Raw genomic sequence first — 21010 nt, 5'->3', positions numbered from 1 at the left:
CTCAAAAAGCTGAGCAAATAGAGGCCAATTAGGGCAATGGTATATAAAAGCTGATGGTCTTGGGCTCATGGTAACATAAGCAGAATATGACATTATTAGAGGGAAATGAATTATGAAAATCATTGCTCACTGAAAAGTTTTTAAAAGGCAAGACAGTTGGTGAACATAATACTAAATCAATGGAATGAAAGGTTTGTGTAGGTGCGTGGAAGTAACTTTCTTCGCCTTGATTAAGCAAACAGAGACTATGATCATGGATAAATTGTTCAATTTTATGCCCCCGGTCATTGGAGGCGGAACTACCCCACAATTCACTATGACCATTAAAATCTGAGTAAAATAGAAGGCGAAGGTAACTGGGAAATTAAACTGTTGAAATTTGATTAGGAAACAGTTGCATGATGAGGTAGATAAACAGAACATACTGTGAGGAGAATATTAATATGAATCTGGATGACGCAAGTTTGTAATGATGTTGATAATGGAAGATGAGTAGATGGTAATGCATTCGAAGTTAAGATTGCAACGCCGTCATGTGGATGATTGAAATCATGCCGGGAGCAAGAGTAGTTACGCAATTTAAAATTATGAGATGACAGTGGAAAACATGCAGGTTGATATTTAGATATGATATCTTTAATATTTAAGTGCTAATTTCTTAGGCCATGGCAGTTCCATGAGATAAAATTTATTGACAGGATGAAATGGATAAATATATAGTTGAATTGTAATGTCAAAAGATTTCGGTCATTCAAGTAAGAATTCTCACAATCGGAAGGAAGAAGAGACAATTCTACGTGAACATCCATCTTCTTCTGAGCAGAAGAAGTAGATTGATTGACATATTTTGCGTCTTTTTTTTCCGAGATATGCCAGCTTTTTTAATTTGGGGTATTTTTGTTGTTGCAAGCTGCTTGGGGAAAGGTTCGTCTTTTTCTGAGCTATCAATTTCAGAAGGTTTTTTTAGGAGGAGGAGATGTTCTGTTTGATGTTGATGGTGCATTAAAATTAAATTGTGATTTTTGGACTCTAGTTTTAATCTGATGATGAGAGGTAGAAGACAAAGGTGGAAGATCTGTTTGCGTACTGACAGAGCAAGAGGAAGTCTTGGCAGCTGCGGAATAGGACACACCCGGAAGAAGAGTGCGGGCAGTGACTATTCGGCAGGCTTCATTGAAGGTCACATTTTGTAATACTTTGACACTTTGTATCTCTTTCTCTTGAGACCATTTTGGACAACTCCTGGAGTATGCAGCATGAGCACCCTTGCAGTTAATGCAGAGGGGTGGAAACTCACAGATAGTGTCACCATGGTCAGAACCAGAGCATCGAGAGCAAATAGGCTCGCTACAACAAGATGCTTTAGAGTGTCCAAACCTTTGGCACAGAAAGCACCTTAATGGGTTTGGCACATATGGTCAAATGGTGCAGTTATACCAGGCAAGCTTAAGCGAAGATAGTAATTTTGGTGTGCCAAAAGTAAGGATCAGATGTTTTGTGGGGGGTGAGATTCCCATCCCTCCTAATCTTGATCCTACAGACAGCAGTAACATGTTGGTCTTTCAAATTTTCCACAATTGTTTCCTCTGTATCATCGAGGAATTCAGATTCTGATATAACACCTCGAGAGGTGTTAAGAGTCTTATAGGGTAATACTGTAACAGTGAAAGAGCAGATATCACAGCTGCCAATCTTAGGAATCAAAAATTAGGAACACTATATGCGCCAAAATACTAAGCAAAAATTACGAGAGTAAGACCAAAATTTAACTATTAAATACAACATTAATAGACATATATTTAAATACTGTATGTAAATTAGTAAAACAAAACTAGAAACACTATCTTTTGTGGGAAATTAATAATATTAATATTTTATAATTAGGAATACCATTATAATAATTTAAAAAGAACCATTACATATTGATATATAATTATTCTTCTCAAAATTATAAGACACAAGTAAATAATAATCTACATCATAAACAAATATTTCTGATGCAAGTGTTAAAATACTACAATAAATTTTTTAAAAAATAATAATAGTTGTTAAAGATTCATCTTAGTGAAATGATCAGCAACAGCTATTGGAATAGTACCTTCTAATAAAAAGCTAATAAACATTACTTCAGCACATTAAACACAGGAAGCGCGGTTGCAGCGATCAGAATAAGGGATTGGTTTAAAATCAAATATACTGCAATTTTACGAAAATTCAGATTTTTTATAAAAATATAAGATTTTCAGATTTGATTTAAAAATTAGGAACAAATCCAAAAACTTCAAAACAGTTGGCAGCTATGATATTGGTACATTTAGATAAGATAGTAGTCTGTTTTGGGGAGACCTCAACTATAAGATCACCAGAACGCAACTATTTCACAGAGGCCACCTCTCCCAGTACTGAGAGAAGAACTTTGTGAATTAAAAATGATGAGACTTTGGTAAATGAAGTGTTGCTTACTTTCTGGGTTCGTGAGCGTAATGATACAGCGACTACCAGCGGCATCACCAACCACGCAGTCCAACTAAAGTGATGCAAGTAACAGTATGGAATCTGTTACTTAACACCGATACTGACCAATAATTATATGACCGTGAGGCAGCCTCGACCCTTAACAAGGTGCCCAGTAGGTGACCCCGGGCTTGACAATAGCCAACAGTTGACGTTCATGACTAGCCGATTGATTCACACAGGCCAGTCAGTATGCACCTCCTGTTTACCTGAAGCACAGGCCGAAGCTGTGTATTAGGGTACCAAGAAGCCCCTCAACTACCAGGATCCCCTTCTCCAGGGACACGGGTCTCCACACATGGCAAACACGTAGGTGGTCTCTTCCCATGAGGGTCCGATATGACAGGGTGGTAATCAAACACAGATGAAAAGCCCTAACCAGTAAATTGGCAAACACCACAAGGGGGAAGGAAAAGAAGAAAGTAGGAGTAAAGGGAAAGGAATACGAACCCCCTGAGGGGAAATATCCCGGGAGTTAACCATCACTGATAAATGAAAATCAATAGAAAATTAAACACTGAAATAAATATTATTCTATAAATATCATAAAATTAATTTTCTAGCTTATTTTAATTTGAACTTATGTAGTTATGCTTTCATTAATTTTATTTTTGTTAGAACAAAAAATAAAGTTTTTATAAATTGAAAATAATTGAAATTTTCAATGAATGTATTAAAAAAAAAAAAAAAAAAAGATAATGTCAAACAAAATACTTACAGTTGATGCTAAATGATGACAATGTGAACATTGTGGTGAGAAAAAATTCACAAACCATAGTTCTGATGATTCCAGAACAGATTGAGCTGAATAAAAAAAGTAACTATTTAGTTATTCACATTTGATAATTATCCATTTAAACTCAGATTAGTTACATTTGAGATATAAAGAAATTTGTTCAAAATCAATTACAGTAGAGAACCATTTATCCGGTATCCAGATAACCGGGAAAAATTTTGCTCGATTTTCCCGCCATTTTAAACTAGAACGAAAAAAGCGGAAATTGGACTCATCCTTGAAGTTGAGTAGAGGAAAATGTAAGGAAGGGGAAATTTTTTTTCCCCGGTTACCCAGAGAAACGTCATTTCCTCCGTGACCTTGAAGACAGGGAAGGGAGGAATGTTTTATTTTTTACTTTAGGCCGTCAATCAAACTCAAGGGTGTGGCATGCTGATTTCGTTTTCTGCTTGATTTAAGAGGGGGGTGGGGAAAATGCATTGCTAGCATATCAGTGAACAGAAAAAGAAAAGAGAAAAATATATTTATTTGACATCGACTAATAAAAATAAAATCTTTTTCTTTTGAATAAATTCTCATTCTTTGGAAGTGCGGTATCAATTGCAAGTTTTTTTTTGGTGTGGAATCACATCTGCTGTAATTAAAAATCTTGTTTTAATCAACAAAAAAAAAAATAAAATAAAAGGAGAATTGTTTATTAATTTAAACATAGGATTGTTTTATGAAGCAGATTACAGTTTTGTTTTTCTGATTCCACTACGTTTGTTTTTTTTTTCTTTTCGCGATAAATTTCGCACTCAATAAATTAATTCTTCTTATTCATAAATTTTATCATTAGGTTTTTTTTTTTTTTTTTTTTTTTGAATTCCGTTGATCTTGCCTTGTTTTAATATTTATGCTAGTGCCTTTTTTAACTATCGTTTCGGTTCGATAATTTTCAAGTGTTTTTATTTAGAATTAAAAGTTTTCCTTTTATTTTATCGTTTTTCCCCGTATAATTAGGTATGAAATATATTGCGTTATTTAATCATTGGTTTTGTTTATATTATTTAATTTAGGAATTGTAATTATTTTTAAAAAATAAATATGAGAATTTTGTATTTTTTAAACTTGAGTTTCTTGCCTAAACTTGCAAATTTTTTTATTCTTTTAAATGTTATATTTCTACCATTTTTTTTTCTTTTTAAAGTTAGGAGTACCTTTCTTTTTTTTCTTACTTTATGCATTACAATTTTTCCTTGTACTTCGGGTTCGATAAAACATCGATTAACGACACTTTTTGGTCGATCCAGAAAACCGGGAAATTCAGATATCCGGGATAGCGATGGTCCCGAGCATCCCGGATAATTGGTTCTCTACTGTATAACATTATCTAATAAACAACAGCTCAAAATTGCTTTTATTTATAAAATTAAAAAGTAAGAATACATTTTTGTATTTCAATATTTCCCTCAGAGCTGTATCTATTTCAAATATAGAACATTGATATGCAACAATCAGTAAGGTTTATCTTTATTCAGGGCCCACGTTAGGAGCTTCAAATTATTAGCCAGTAAATTAGCCAAATATTTAAAGTATTACTAAACTTCAAAAGTATTAGCCAAAGGAAAATCTTAAAAAAAAAAAAAATCCCATTGAAAACTTTAAATCAAAATTCAAATTTACCATTAATTGAACTATATTATTGTAAAATGCAAATTCAAATCAAGAGTCATTTTAACAGTAGGGAAGGAGAAAATGAGCAATGAATGGAAGATATGATGAAAAATGAAGATTCTTTCATTGAGAAAATAAATAAGAATAAGATGGGGTTAATTTTTGATAACTTCTTAGACTAGAGTAGAATATATAGATAAACCTAACGCAATATTTGGCGTTTTTTAGGATTTCAACTATTTTTTTTAAATATAGATACTTCATTTTAAATAAAATGTTTCATTCAAGTCTTATTTTTCAATAATAAAATTTTTAGTCTCACTTATTTTTTACTGTTGCGATGCAATCATAAAAAAAAAATTCACTATAGAAGATAAGTTATTTGAATAATTTAATTCTCTGCTTTAATCTGATGACTACTGGCAAAAATTCTTTGCCATCGTGATTTCGGCGGGGGTTTAACACTTTCATTGCCAGCGGAGTGTAGGCGGTTATACTATATCATTGAAAAGTGGTAACCTAGAAAGATATAATAAAAGTAAAATTTTCTTATTTTATTTCTCTACAAAAATAGTGGGATGATAATATGCATCTAGCTACCATTTAACCAGTTTTATTGACAAAAACTGTAGGAAAGAGTTTCGTCATGTGATATCACGTGATCCGGCATCAAATGTGTTAATCTGAATTTTAAGGTCTATATTATGCCTGCAAAATCACTCTTGTTGCTTAGATTATCTGGACTTTAATATAATTTTAAATAGTTATGAGACATATCTCATGGAAATTACTGTAATTGAACGAAAAATACAAGATTTGTTAAGAAAAAATCATATTGATGTAATTTTTAAGATTGCGGGAATCAATGTCATTCTTGATGGTAGAAAAAAATCTTTCGCCAAAATGCAAGTTGTTTCACTGAATTTAGGGTTTTATCGGATTTGGCGAATGCTTAGCGTGTGCCCTGTCATTTATTAGTGAGAACAAAAATAACTCTTATTTTAATAGATTAGGAAAAAATGTTAAGATCGTTTGCAACATTTATAACATAATTTTTTTGAGAAATCAAGATTTCTTCCTATTTTTTGAAAACTTAAAGCAGGGTTCCCACTCAATTTCAGAAGAAAAAAAATTCCTTCACTTTTTCAGGTAAATCAGATAAATTTCAATGAAAATCCATATCATATTTTATCAATACCGTGCAATTTTTGATCAGAAAATTTTTTCATTTGTATTGTCCAACATGAGATTTTGTGAGCAAAAATATAGAATAGAATGATAATGGAAACATGGAAAAGTTTCACTAAAAAATGAATTTTTTTGTAATAGATGTCAGAATTATTTAACTGATATCTCAATAACTTATTACTGTTACTGACAATTCTAAGACTGGTTATTTCCCCAGGTATGATATAGGAATTTTACAGGATTTTGTAAAAAATTGCAACTTTTCCTGATTATTCCTTGCTTTTCAGTGTTAAAATAAAATTCCTTGACAATTCCAGGTTTTCCCAGCCCTGTTAATAATTCAAAAGACAACATCATTGTAAATAGGAAACCCTAATGAAAATATAAATTAAAATATCAGTAGTATAACCTGCAAGAGCTATTTATGATGAAGCTGAAAAAATTATGATAAATAATCTTCATTTGTGCAGGGGTGATTGTGAGCCCAAGTTAAAATTCCGGAAAATTTCTTGAGTTAAAAAAAAAAAGGGTAAATTGAAAAATTAGAAAAATATTTCAACAGGGTTTTTTTTCCTTTTTCAATATTTCTTAGTTTACTTAAACTATATTTAAAATTTTACACATACCTATACCATTTAAACATACCTATGATGACCTGGAGAAGTAATTAAAATTTATAAATATGTCTTTCTTTCTTCAGTTCATGATTATAACAACTATTTACTGATAAAAAATTGATATTAATCATGAATATAAGCTTATAAAGTATCTCTCTAGCTCTCCCTTACAAACAAATAAAATAAACTGTGTTTTTAAGTTCCACCTTTGAAAATTTGATTTCCGGAAACTTCTGTGATCAATGATTTTTTGAAACGTCTGGATCTTCAATTTCCGGAAACTTCCGGATCACTGTTAGCGAAAATTCCGGAAATCCGGATTTTTTTCGGAGCACAATCAGCCCTGTTTGTGTAAAGTTTGCACTGATTTAGTGCCAAAACATCATTCTATAAATTAAAGGTAAAGCATAAATAAATACAATAATTTACATTTAAAATTGAAATATTAAATAAAATAATGCTTTTAAATTATTGCATTTTAAAAAACAAAATACACTATACACTAAATAAACATTGATACTAAATAATAAAAAAAAGAAATAATTTAAAGTCTAGTTCATTTGAATCAAAATTTCATAACTGTAGAATATTTTAATTTAAGTTCCTATTGTTTGCATTGTCTCTTAAAAATTGGTAATATCTGCAGTTATTATCTGAAGCAGCTAAACTAAAATGCAATATGAATGAGCTACACTTTCTTTAACTATCCACAGATGTTACTCCGATTCGGGAGGAGGGTTTAATTTTTTTGTAACGTAATTTTGTTTTTTTAATACTTGATTTTTTTTTATTGTTTTGAGCACAAAAGATATAAGTTTTTATGCATATATGAAAGAATATATAAATTGAAAAAAAATTACATATTTCTCCCTTATTGTACTTTGCAAGCAGTCATCACATAAAAAAAAATTCAAAAAAAAAAAGATTTTAAAAACTGTAAAATTCATGTTAAAGAAAAAAAAATATTTGGTTTAAACCAGCCAACCTTAAACATTATTAAACTTTATAATTTGATGTTAGACTGAGTTACTTTTTCAATCGTTAGTTAATTTACAACAAAGTTAAATTTACTTACCAAAATTATGTCTGTTGAGTGTAACTATTTCTGGATCATCATCATAAATTCCTACAAGTAGTAATAAGACGGTTTACTATAAATATTTAAATTGCTTATAAGTGATAAAATGATGTTGAAAAATAAATGTTCACATGTAGCACTAATATGAGAAAATTAAGAGCTAAAAAAACTTTAAAAGATCATGTACAGAACCCTAAAAAAAAGTTAACACCTAGAATAACTTTTAATGATATTAAATTTTTAGAAATGTTTTCTTTAGAAGCTATGACCATTAAATTTAACAACAGTCTATAAATTTTCTTAAAATTTACAACAGGTTATATTTTGTAATTGTATTGTTTGTTTTCATTCTTTGCAAACAGATTTTCCCATAAGTACTCCATCCACTTATAAGTACTCCATCCACTTATAAGTACTCCATCCACTTAAGTACTCCATAGTTCTCATCAAAGCTGGGTCAACAAAAAAGTTTCTTCTACTGTTGAAAAGTTTTTGAAAAACTCATTTGAATGTAATTTTTTAATCGAAATTGCATTTCACCGATTTCAGAATTTATATATAGTATTATATTTAATAATATTTAGGTGATTCTAAGAAATTCAACAAGAAAAAGGGAATTCAGAAACTAAATATACCAAAACTTTCGGAATAATAATTCCAACTTCGATAATTTCCTTTCCAAGAACTACCAAAATCATCTTTTAATCCTTCTTCTCCATACAAATCATACTTTTTTCGAGTACTTTCATCTTTTAAAACTTCATAAGCTTTATTAATTGTAATAAACTGATCATGTGTGTCTTTCCCCTAAAAAGAAAAGAGAGAATTGTCAGAATCTCCGTCCTTATTAATTCTGTAATGAGAAAAAATATATTTAGAATTTACAATACCACATATATAATAAAGAAATTACATTAATTAGGTGAATGAAAACTGTGAACATTTAAGCCAATGTCATGAGTATATTACTGTTGATTATTACTAAAAAACTTAGTACTATTGTTAAAAAGCGTCAAAACATTGCTTAACTTTTTATTTAGTTAAAGAAAAATTACTTGTTTTAACTAATAGCCTAATTTAAAAAAAAAAAAAATAAAAATAACGCAAACTTTGCTTTAATTTTCACAAAAATAGATGCAAATTAAATACATGTAGGCTTTGTTCCAATTTTTTTATAATTTTAAATGACTGAAGATAAAGAATCTTTCATTAGTAAATGCATTAAATAAATTTTAAAAAAAACTAACTAAGTTAAATACAAAATAACAAAGTTATATACAAAATACCCCTATAAAATTATATCGCATAAAATGAAAAATAATAAAAAAAATCAATGAAGAATCTTTTTTTATTGATATTTTCCTTACATTAATAGATTGAGTATAGAACAAAATTTTAAGATAACAGCAATTATGCAGCGATCATAAAGTAACAGTAGGTCTACTAAAAATAATTTACCAGAATCGTTTAATCCCAACTGACAAAGAAAAAAAAAAAGCGGCAAAATAATGCTCAAGTAAACGATCGCTAAGTAGCATAAGTCTCACTGGAAATAATTTGCAAGAAACGGTAAATCCAGGCGAAATAAAATGCGTAGCGATTGCAAAATAATGCAAGCCCTGCTGAAAATAATCTCCAAGAAAAGTAAAATCCAGGGGCGTAGGTAAGGGTGGGATTTAGGGGGTTCAAACACCCCCCATTGTAAATGGCAATATTTTCTCAAACTATTCTTTTTTTTTTTAATAGTTTTTTTAAAAAAAAATTGTTTTATTGATTTTATTAGATAAAAAACAACACTTAAAAATAATAATAAATTTACTACATCGATACGATATGAGACTGTTCCTTGTTCAAAAATGTCATATATTTGTTCTTCTCTCACATGGATGCAATACTCTGGACCATACCCATGTATCTCCCCATCTTTACTTACGATGTTAGCCGTTTCCTCTTTAACTGTAGGGAAATTTTTACAGAATTAAATTACCCTGCTTTATCTAAATCTATGGGGAATCATTTTTAAGGCTTGAATTCATTTATAAATGCTTCACAAAGAAATTTTCCTAGAATTTTGGGAGTGCCTTTTTAAGATTGAAATGAGATATAGCCAGTGGATAGAGGGTGTTCTAAAAATAGTTCTAACTTACAGGTAAGTTTAAAAAGACCCTAAAATCAAACACTTTTTCGACATTTCAGTCTGGAAACTTTTACTATGATAATCTCAAATTTTTTTTTTTTTTTAACTCTCTGGTTGTCTTTAAAACTTTTAGTACATTTTAAACTACACTTATATTTTAATTTAGTGGACTATATCCTTTCGTATATTATTGTATTTTCCTTTTATTAAAGTTATCATTATTATGTTTAAAAGTACAGAATATCACACAAAAGATGAAAGTGGCAATATTGCTCTAAACGCAAATGTTATTACGTACTCAATAAAAAACAATCAAATAGAGTTAAATTTAAGTCCATTGTTAAAATAATGGAGAAAGCAAACATAATGAAAGGGAAAAATAGTTAATATTGCATATTAATGGTCGTGGAACACATATTTATATGAAAAAGTTAAACGCTACGATGAACAAAAATACTTTAATAGATAACAAATTTATTTTAATAAAGTATTAGTTTAAAGTAACATCATAAAAATCTTCATTTTATATTTTAGATTAAATGTTTACTCTTTACCTAATACTAGAATTTAGTTTTTGATATTTGTTTTTATATTGCACACAATTGAAATCAGGGTTCGTTGATTTAAATCAGCTTGATTTAAATCACGATTTAAATCATGATTTAAATCAAATGATTTTTTTAAAAAAATCATTGATTTAAATCAACTGATTTTTTTTAAATATATATATTGATTTTAAAAGTTAAAAAACAATGTTTTAAATTATTGATACTTTTATTATTTTCTTTTCTTAGTTTTAAAATTTATTTTAAATAAATTGCTGCGATAATTAATTTTAGTTAACGAAATTACTTTCTTTCTTGGTGTGTGTTAAATTCCAACACATTTGAAATTACATTTTTAAAAATCTTTTGATTCTTGAGATTGAAAGTGCAGATTAAAGTACGCATTTAATATTGTCTTAATATAGACTTGCATAGCTGAACAAAGTAATTAATAGACAGGAATTTTGGAAAAAAAAATGCGAATAAGCTTAATTAAAATTCCACTTTTTCATTGAAACAGCATGATATTAAAATCTACATTATATTTTATTGGAGAAAAATGTATATTTCTAAAGCTTGGGGTTATATTAAAAAGAATTATACCCTAATATGCCAAAAATAGAAAGAAAGAAAAAAGGATAATGAATTCAAATATTTTTTCCTGATATAGTGTCATTCGTCCCTTTCAAAGTCTATTTGAGGCAGTAGAGTTATTAACTGGTAACTGGTATTTTTTTTCTCATAATATGTTTACAGTATCTTTAATATTATCAGATTTTCTATAAAGAAATTTTGTGAAAAAAAATTCCAATGAGTGCATAGATTTTTTAAAAAATTTTTTTAGCTGGTCTATTTTGATATAGAATTAAAAATGAATATTTTAATATAAAAATATTGATGAGTGACTACATTTATAAGAACAATCTGTTACATTTATTTTGTCATATTAAAAATCAAGAGAAAAAAAAGCACAATTTTAAAATGGTTTGCTAATTGATACTTAAATTTAATAGTTAAAGAGTCTGCCCAAGCCAAATTTGCTACTGCTTAGGGAACCTTCACAAATTCAACTTTAGGAAAAACGATAGTTTCACAAAATACTTTTTTTTAAAAAATTTTATTTCTGTGTTTTGTAAGAAACGAATAAATCCATATTTTTGTGTTGATTTTTTAATGTTATTTTTAATTTTCACAAATTATGTCTAAACTTTCACAAAATAAATACCTCTCAGAAAAACCTAGACAGACCCCTTTTATTAAATTCTCTATTTCATCTAGTCTTCAAATTTCAATTATGCATTTGTTTCAAAATGGTTGCTATGCATTCAAAACTATGTATTATAATGAAAAATTATATTAGTAAGTTAGAGCTTCTAAAATATTGTTATAATATTGCTTTCATATTAATTTAATTTTGATTAAACATTTATAAAGTATTTTTAATCATAAACTAAAGTTCTTACAATGTGTATGAATAAAAATCAAAAAAATCCGATTTAAATCAAAAAAATCTGATTCTTTTGATTTTTTTTAAAAAAATCAAAAAAATCACGAACCCTGATTGAAATTAAGCAATTATAACTAATAAAACAATTAAAAAGTATTTTTCATACAAATTTTTATTAAAAATGTTATCAAACATTAGAAAAGTTTTTTATTCTCTTTCATACTTACTTTAAAAGTTACTCATTTAATCTTAGTCATATATTTTTAAAATGTTCATATACTTTTAAAATTTCATATTTTCAATATGTCTTACCTTTTTGTAAAGCAGTCAAATGAGTTAAGGGGATAGGAGCAAAATATAACAATCATTTTTTCCTCAAATTCCAAAACTACTTAAGTTTCCTTGCATATAAATGGAAATATCAATCATATTTTACTGTGTCTTAGAAAAACCTCATGTTATCTTGCCAAGAATTTTGTTAGAATATTTTTAATTAAATCGAAAATATTATTAAAATTAAAGAAATTGTAAGTAACTTAGGGGTTTAGACCTTACCATTTCCAGGATTCAACAGAAAATACTCAGTGAATTTAATATAGTAGGAAATACATTGATTCTACTAATACTAAAGTGAAATTATTGTTAAAAAATGTTGCTGAACTGGCACAAAATAAGCATTAATTGGATTTTTTGGGGGAGGAATGATTTATAAAATAAAGCTTATGCTTATAAATTCGTGACAAAAGACTTACAATAGCAAAATTTTTGACAGTGAAATTTTTAACAAGGCATCCAAGGGATGATTAGAGCATATACTAGTTTCACTTTCAGTTTAATTTAAAAGAGAAAACTAACAAAAGTCTTCTTATTCAAAGTAATATTGAAAACTGAAGTTACATTTAAATGCAAGCTTTTCTTTACTGTGTTGAATTTAATTTAACCCCGCGCTAATAGGGGGTATCTGCAGAATATATAAGTCTGTGTCTTATCAGTACAAGAAAATTAATAGATTGTCATGAACAAAGGAGGCCTTCAAATGAAGCAACCCCGACAATGACCCTGGATTGCATGGGTATAAATGTGCTGCGTCTACAGAGCTCCAAACTACAACAGCACGAATGCTCCGTAATAAATTCATAGAGGTTACATGCCCTATATGGCAGGACAATAAAATCTGGAACATAATATATGAACATGAATTGAAAATGAAGGTGTTCAACTGTAATGATTAAACATAACATCACGAAATCACTGCAATGAATAGAAAATTGACACTGGAGTTCATTCCCTTAGAGTGTCATAAATAATTTTCCCAGTCCTGTAATGTGTGGGACATTCAGCGATAATTTTTTAATTTCTAAAAATCTTAAAACTTGATAACCTTGACTCATGTTTCATTTAAACATTTTAATTTTAATAGTTAATTAATAGTGTCTGCGATACTATGATTATATTTATAATTTTCCGAATCAATTTTTGTAAAAAAATTTTTAAAAAAACTTCCCTTTGTTACACCATAGACAGATTTGCTTTCCTTCTTAACTCGTTGCATTACGAGTAAATTAAATATTTTATTTAAAATTTAGCTTTTTTTTCATTATTATTGAGAATTTTATGTCCATTTTGCAGATTTGTCCCCTTTCTAAAAGTAGGTGATTTAAAAATAGAAATGTAACATTATGGCAAAAATTATTTCGATTATATATGCAAAAAAAACTCTTTTAATTATGCTATCAATTGACTAGCACCAGAAGCTCAAGTAAACAGGTTCTAAGAATATTTTCAGTGTGAATATATCAATACACGTTTAAACTTTTTATTTGTAAAATCAACACATTTTTTAAAAATATTTTGCCATAGAAAAAAGAAGAAATTAGAAAGAGAAAAGAAGCTGATAGGACTAAATTTTTAACTCTGTGACTATGCGCATATTTTTTAGGAACAAAAATGTTTTGCGTATAAAATGTTCAAAAATTAATATACTTTTTGAAACAAAACAAAAAAATTATATAATATAATAATAAGAAAAGGGAAGAGAGACCAATGACCTATCTACAAATTTCATTGGAAAGAAGGAACATCATATTTCATTTGCCCCTTTTTATCTTATTATACATATACAGTACAGAACCCATTATCCGGAAATCAGAAAACCGGGACGAAATTCGATAAATTTTACCACCATTTTTAAAAAAAAAAATTTTTTTCCTCATAAGATTTTAGGACTTTTCTTTCTTTTTTGAAAGATGTTTACCTTACCATCATTTTGGAAATAATCATTAGTGTATTACTTCATCGTTTTTTCCTCTTTTTAAGATTATTTCCAACTATTTTTGTTTTGTTTTTAGTTGGGTTAAAACGGCTTTTTGTATCGATTCAGAAAACCGGAAAAATCAGTTATCCGGAATAGCGATGGTCCCGATCGTTCCGGATAATCGGTTCCCTACTGTATATATATACATTTCTCACAATTTTTCTCATTAAGATTTAGAGCAGGGTAACATGTATGACAATATTAGTTTTAGTAATATAGACTGAAAAAAGTTAAAATACAAAGTTTTAAAACTAATGTGTTAAAATTTTTGTTCCGAGTTACTTTTGATCAGTGGTCGCGTCCCTTTCGAATACTCATTTCACACGTTATTTCATTTATCTTAGAAATTTCTTTCTAAATATAACGGTAGAGTTCCTTTTTTGCACTCTGATCTAATAGTCCAGTAGTTATAGCAGAAAAAAAGGTGTTTTTATCAAAAAAGTACTACTTAAGACATTTTTGGAAAAATGCTGTTATATAAATGATACCTGTACACTGCCCAACTCTCTTCTGTACGTTTTCCCCTTTTTTGAGGGAAATGTGGGAGATCTTAGAGTAAGAGTTGAATTTTTTCTAAACAGGCAAGTAAGGCAGTTATTACAATATATTTTTCACACTAAATTGAATGATACCAATCCCGAGATGATCGAACTAATAGTTTTTGAAATTCGTGTATTGTCTCACTCAATTAAAGGAGAAAAAATGAATAGGAAACAGTACCTCACTTGTTCGTTTAGCATTATAAAATGTGTAAATATGATCAGGTACAAAATTGTATTTTTTGTGCTTAAAACACTTTCAACTTATGAAGTAGTAATCCGGTGATCTTCGGATTGGTCTCATACAATTGCACGAAAAATTTTATCGGAAAATTTACATTACATGTTTAGATAGTGTCTGGATAGCAATATAAAGTGTATACATCGGTACATGCTAAAAGAACTATTGTTTATACAGGGTGCATAGCCAAATTATTCAACAAAAAATAAGCACCTTTCAAGTACTCAGATAGTATTTTTAAGCACTTAAAAGAAACACAATTAGGTAGGATTGGAAAGTTTTTGACAACTGACAGTTTTAACCGTCATGTCAAAAAATTTTAAAAAAACTTTCGGCATTGTTTTTGACAACTGTCAAGAATTTTTAATCGTGTAAATCGAATGGCGTTTTCACACGCTACGGTCTGACGATAAGCAGAAATAGATTGGGGTTTTGAATTAATTGCGAAGACGTTGAATAGAACAATGTGAACAGCGTTTTTCTGCATAATTCATAGCAAAAATCAACATGGTAAAGGAAAAATATCATTTTGGAAAAGGGAAATTAAGCACTTTTTAAAAACACACAATAAAAAAAGCACCTTTAAGGGCTTTTAAAAAAAGAAAATCAAAAATAAGCACTTTTATACAATAGACCAAGCTTGAGGAAAAACTACATGAAAGATAAGTATGAACTTTTCTTATCTATGAAGCCATCTTCAAAAAGAAATTTTCAGAATATGCGACAAAGAAGTGGAAATTGTCCTAAAATCTAAACGTAGATAAGGAGTTGTGCTAGAATCCATTAAAGCAGACACACCTGAGAAATTGCGTAATTTTTTTAGTATAGCTTCTCCAAGTACTGTTGAAGAACTTACTAAGTTTTGCTAAAAATTATAAAAAAATGAAAATAGTGCCTTCAATATATCTCCTCCTCAACAACACTGGAATGATAATCCAAGACAATGTATTCTCCAAAATCAGTACAGAATAGAGTAGCCAAGGCGAGTGAATTCTCTTAATCGCTATGGAATTCCTCAGCATGATTCCCAGCCTCTACAACAGCCCAGCAATAACAACAGCTGACCATCAAATGACTATTTATGTGTGACTATTTATTAAATTAGTTAATTGTTTTGTTTTTTTAGAACTGGGCAATTCCATGAACTGAACAGAAAATTCCAGGAAAAACTCCCTCATGAAACATAAGTTTATAACTATAAAATTTTTATATCAAATATTTAGTACATCATAACCTATCAAAAAACAATTTGTTTTATAAAAACTGATTCGATAAGTTAAAAATTAAATGGATTAAAATGTTGGTGTCGGACATAAATTGCACGAAAGCAAAATATGATTTTACTCAATTACAAATTATCTAAACTCTGTGAATTTGTTTGTAATATAAATGTAACTTGACTCACTTTTGAAGCTGCCATTTTAATAAAGAATTCTATGCAGTTCTTAACTTGTAAATATGATATATAATTAATTGGAATTTGTTTACTTCAGTCTCGGGTGGGATATAAATTTAAGTTAATGATAACCATTATAATGACTAAAAATTACAGAAATTTTAATCTTAATAATCTAAACATTATTTTTCAATTAAATAGCTTCGTTAAATTTCGATTGTCCTCTATTTCCTGTCGAAAGAGATGGTTCAATGGGTTTTATAACATTTTCCATTTTGTGAAAGTTAGTAGAAAAATCACTGATTTTAACTAAAAAACTGTGTGACGCATATTAACAACAATGTAGATAGAACTGATATATAAGCAATATTTCCTTAATTCTAACAATTTTAAGAATCCTATTATAAAAAAACTGTCACTAAATTTTTTTAAAGACATAGGAACATTTTCTAAATTCATATTAAAAGTACCTAGATACCATGAATTGTTACAAACTACCAATTTTTGTATCGTACTACACTCTATTCTTAAAAAAGCAGCACACAGCGACTTCATTAGTTTCACAATGCGCTATTTATGATCATTGCACTTAATCTAAAAAATATATCAATATACAGAACAGTGTCACTTCACCTTAAAAAATTTTTTTGTGTAAGCCAGCAATAGCACTCACATCCCTTTTTTATACATTTATTAAAAATAATAAAAAACTTAATAATAATAGCCATATTCCAAACACTAATATTTTGGGAGATTTCCGTATCATGATCGGTGGCTAAATAATCGCCAAGTCTTGGAAACTTCCAAGCAGTGGCCTGCGAGAAACTTAAAAAAAAAAACAGAAAGGGACCAACTCGAAAGGTATAACGCGTAGCCACCCCCGGGCAAACATTTACATGTTTTTTTTTTTTTTTTAAATTTACTAGTTTATAAAATCTATTTAGCAAATTGGCGATCGTAGTTGGGGCTACAGATCAGGATACGGAAATATCTCCCAAAAACAAACCAAAAATAAATGCTGTCTGCAGTGTTCATTGAATTTGAGGCAGAGTGATGTAATAACATACAAGCAACCAAGTCGATAAATTTCTTCACTATCGGCAAAGAAACATTCTTCATCAATTTAGCGAAGGTGGAAAAAGAAAATCTTCCTTAATGTTTAATTAAACTATCCTTAGGTATGCCGTTGCGCAAGTATTTTTCAAAAATAAGCGCATTAAAACTCTGCTATAAATATTCTAATATAACTCCATAAATGTGCATTTATCAACATTAATTTATAATATGTATCATTGAGAGTGCAATATTTATCCTTTTATGCATTTTTAATAATAATATAACTCATAAATAAAAAGGACACTGATTTAAGGCAATCGTGCCTCACCTGAGTTTTATCAGGATGCAATTTTAATGCAAGTTTTTTGAAAGCTTTTCTGATTTCCCGATCGTCGGCATCTTTAGAAATTCCAAGTAGTTCATAATAATCAGTACACGAACCAATTGAGTAAAGAAGGAATACACATAAGTTCCGAAAAAGCATACTGCATAATTTCTCAAGTTCATCTATTCGACAAACTTGAGTAAACAATACGTACAAATTCGGATTCGAAATTCCCCAATCAAGTTTAAGTGCTGCAGATTCCCAAGACGAGGCCGTAAGGAAGTGAAAAGTACTCTCGAATTGTGGCAATACCTCTAAAACCTAAAATGTTCCTTAAGCCCATTCTTAAAGAATTTCATTGAAAATAGGAACCCCTGAAGAGTAGAATAATATTTTGTCTTTTGGCAACATTAAAAAGGTTACCTTTCTTTAAAGATTTTTGTAGAAATTAGCCTAAAACTAAAAAGAAATGAAGGTCCTATTTTTCCGGTGGCAACAAGTGTAAGGTTGCCATTTTTATTCCTTGTGGCGACATTATTTACTTCTTTGTAGCCAATTAGTGGTTTCGTCATGCGTTGTTTCTAGCAGTTGCAACACACGCTAATAATCAGTGCTTTCTTTATATATATATTTATTTTTTATAAATTTAGAGTAGTTATCAACTCTGTTTTAGTAAGTTTATTTATTTGTAATATTTGAATTTTCAACTTTTTATTGTTGAACACTGTAATTGCTTGGTTATTATGCACGTGTAAATGGCTATTGTATTCAGTAGCCCCCATCCCCCCCCCCCCAAGCTCTTGGGCGCCTTCTTGGGTAAATTCTAAATCCCCCCCCCAGACTATTCGTTTTTTCAAACAAACAAATATAACTTTATTGAGAACAAAAACACATAAATACAAAGAATATATATTCGTCGTCAAGAGGAAAATCCTGTCCAGGCGACAAAGAAAAGTAATACAATAAATTTAAAATAGAAATTAAAAAAAAAAGAAAGAAAAAAAAGGGGGTATTACAATCATAAATTATTTTGCTCATCATAAGACGTCATATATTGTTGAACACTGTAATAATAGAAAAAAAAATGCATGAAACTGTATATGGATGGGTGATCGTGTAAAGCTAAGGGTGGTGGCGCTAGTGGTAAAATTGCTCTTTCAAGACTTCCGGGTTACTGCTTCCGATATATTTTTACGCCGGAGATTGAAAAAACGCGCCATCATACTATTGCATCATATCTTTTGCAGTATTTCACATGTACCGAGTTCTTTCTTTCAGCCTTTAAACTTCATCATTATCATATTAATATTATAATCATTAGAATATTTTCTACTTAGGCTAACTTAAAAAGATATTTTTGGCGACATTTTATTCAAATGTAGTCAAATAAGGGATAAAATACAAAACATGGCAAACCTTAAGAATTATTCTCAATGAGATATTAACTTTCTAAATTTTTTTTGGCCTTACGACTGCTGAGAATCAATACATTTCTGAAAGCTCTTATGAATGGTACAATTATGTTTAGATTTGAGCCCAAATTACAATAACAAAACTGCATAGAATATTAGGCTTGTTCACACATCGCCTCGTAGTCATAACATAAGCGGAGGGATACACCGGAAATTTTCTAAATTTCTTCCGGTTTAAGGACGCTTGTTATTGTTTACATTAGACCACCCATCCATATAAAAAAAATAATAAATAAATAAATAAATAAATAAAAAAAATAACAAAGGTAACATAAGAAATTCATTTGGATTGGCACAAGACTGGTATAAAAAATCAAATGCTTCCTTTAAAGTGAAAAATAGAGATCTAAATCGTCAATGTTCATCACAAATTGAAATAAAGCACGCTTAAAAGAAGAATATATTTTGATGTTTTGCAACTGAAATGGTAATTTATTATATAATTTAGGTGCTAAGTAAAAAAACTGTTTTCGTGAAATTTCTTTTGTAAAGAGGGGAATCTCATACATTTCAGTTGGTCTCCTTTCAGACACATTAGTTTTTAATTTGCATATTAATTTATTGTTGTGTAAATAGAGTAAAATACGAAAAAATACATTATGGCGAAATGGTAATAGGTTAATTCTTGTATATATATTGGTAGTAGTTACACTTGAATTATTTATATTTAGAGAATTAATAATCTTGAAGCATTTATTCTGAACTGAGATTAAGGGAAGTAAATTAGTTTTATATTCACCGCCATATATTATCGCACCATAATTAATTAAAGAATAAAACCAGGAGTAATAGAGTGCCTTCACAAAATTAAAATGAATTTTATTCTTAAGGTGATAAAATTTAACTAAAACGAAACGCAATTTTTTAACTAAATTGTTAATATGTGTTTTCCATTTTAAATTAGAATCGATATATTTATTTAGTGTAAAAATCCCCCCCCCAGCTTCAAGTGGGCTCATCGTGCGCCCACCTTCCCCCTTGATTGGGACCCCTCATTGTATTAAGTTCCGTAAGCATTCGACTCACGCTGTGAAATCTGTAATCGTGAGTTGTCTTTTGTTATTTACCAATCTTATTTAAATATTTATAATGTCGGATTTTACAAGTATTTTATTTCCTATTATTCATTTGTTTGTCTAAGTGTTAATTTTTTAAAATCACTCGATTATTATATTTTTCTATGCACATGCAAAGGTTCAGTAAGTAAAGAATTTCTATTAAGAAAATTCGTTACTATGTTTAATTTTGCAGGGATATTTCCGTATCCTGATCTATTGCGCCGACTAAAATCGCCAAGAGGCCAAATGGATTTTAAACTTGCAAATTTTAAAAAAAAAAAACATGTTAGATGTTTGCCCGGGGGTGGCTACGAGTTATACAATTCGAGGTGGTCCCTTGCTGTATTGTTTTTTTTTTTTTTTTTAGTTTTTCACTGGCCGCTTCCCGGAAGTTGCCAAGACTTTGCGATTGGAAGTTGCCAAGACCCGGAAGTTGCCACAGATCAGGATACGGAAGTCTCCCCAATTTTGCAAGCACTCAATTCACGATGATTTATAAGACTTTATTATTTTTTTTCCTTGTTAGATAAATTCAATAATGTAATTTCTCTGGGGTGGCTATGAATAATAGTGGGTCTACTGTTCTGTAAAGCTAAAAATTGCTAATCAGTTTTAAGGAGGCTTCAGGCCGAACGCAACAGTGATGCGAAACAAGATTTTTCTCCTGTGTTGCACGCGATTTCAAGTACCT

At 29.3% G+C, this 21010-nt stretch overlaps 1 protein-coding gene across 3 annotated transcripts in view; it reads right to left on the bottom strand.

The window, feature by feature from the left end:
• Positions 1–18156, bottom strand: part of LOC107455199 (endoplasmic reticulum disulfide reductase DNAJC10) — an 89303-nt gene extending 71147 nt beyond the window's left edge. For 2 of the 3 annotated variants that reach the window (XM_071187560.2, XM_087154837.1), the window contains exons 1-4: positions 17793–18052; positions 8425–8596; positions 7787–7837; positions 3233–3318 (exon numbers count right to left, since the gene is read on the bottom strand). In XM_071187560.2, coding sequence (XP_071043661.1) covers positions 3233–3318; positions 7787–7837; positions 8425–8596; positions 17793–17948 — 465 coding nt within the window. In that variant the 5' untranslated portion in view covers positions 17949–18052. Of the gene's footprint in view, positions 1–3232; positions 3319–7786; positions 7838–8424; positions 8597–17792 lie in introns of all 3 variants that reach the window. The other variant, XM_071187559.2, reaches the window with a different exon arrangement.
• Between the last annotated feature and the right edge of the window lie 2854 nt (positions 18157–21010).

Source organism: Parasteatoda tepidariorum, chromosome 11, assembly GCF_982258835.1.
Source record: "Parasteatoda tepidariorum strain Cologne lab strain chromosome 11, Ptep-v5.0, whole genome shotgun sequence".
Taxonomy (NCBI): domain Eukaryota; kingdom Metazoa; phylum Arthropoda; class Arachnida; order Araneae; family Theridiidae; genus Parasteatoda; species Parasteatoda tepidariorum.
The sequence above is the reverse complement of the archived record's forward strand: the minus strand, read 5'-3'. Positions and strand labels throughout refer to the sequence as shown.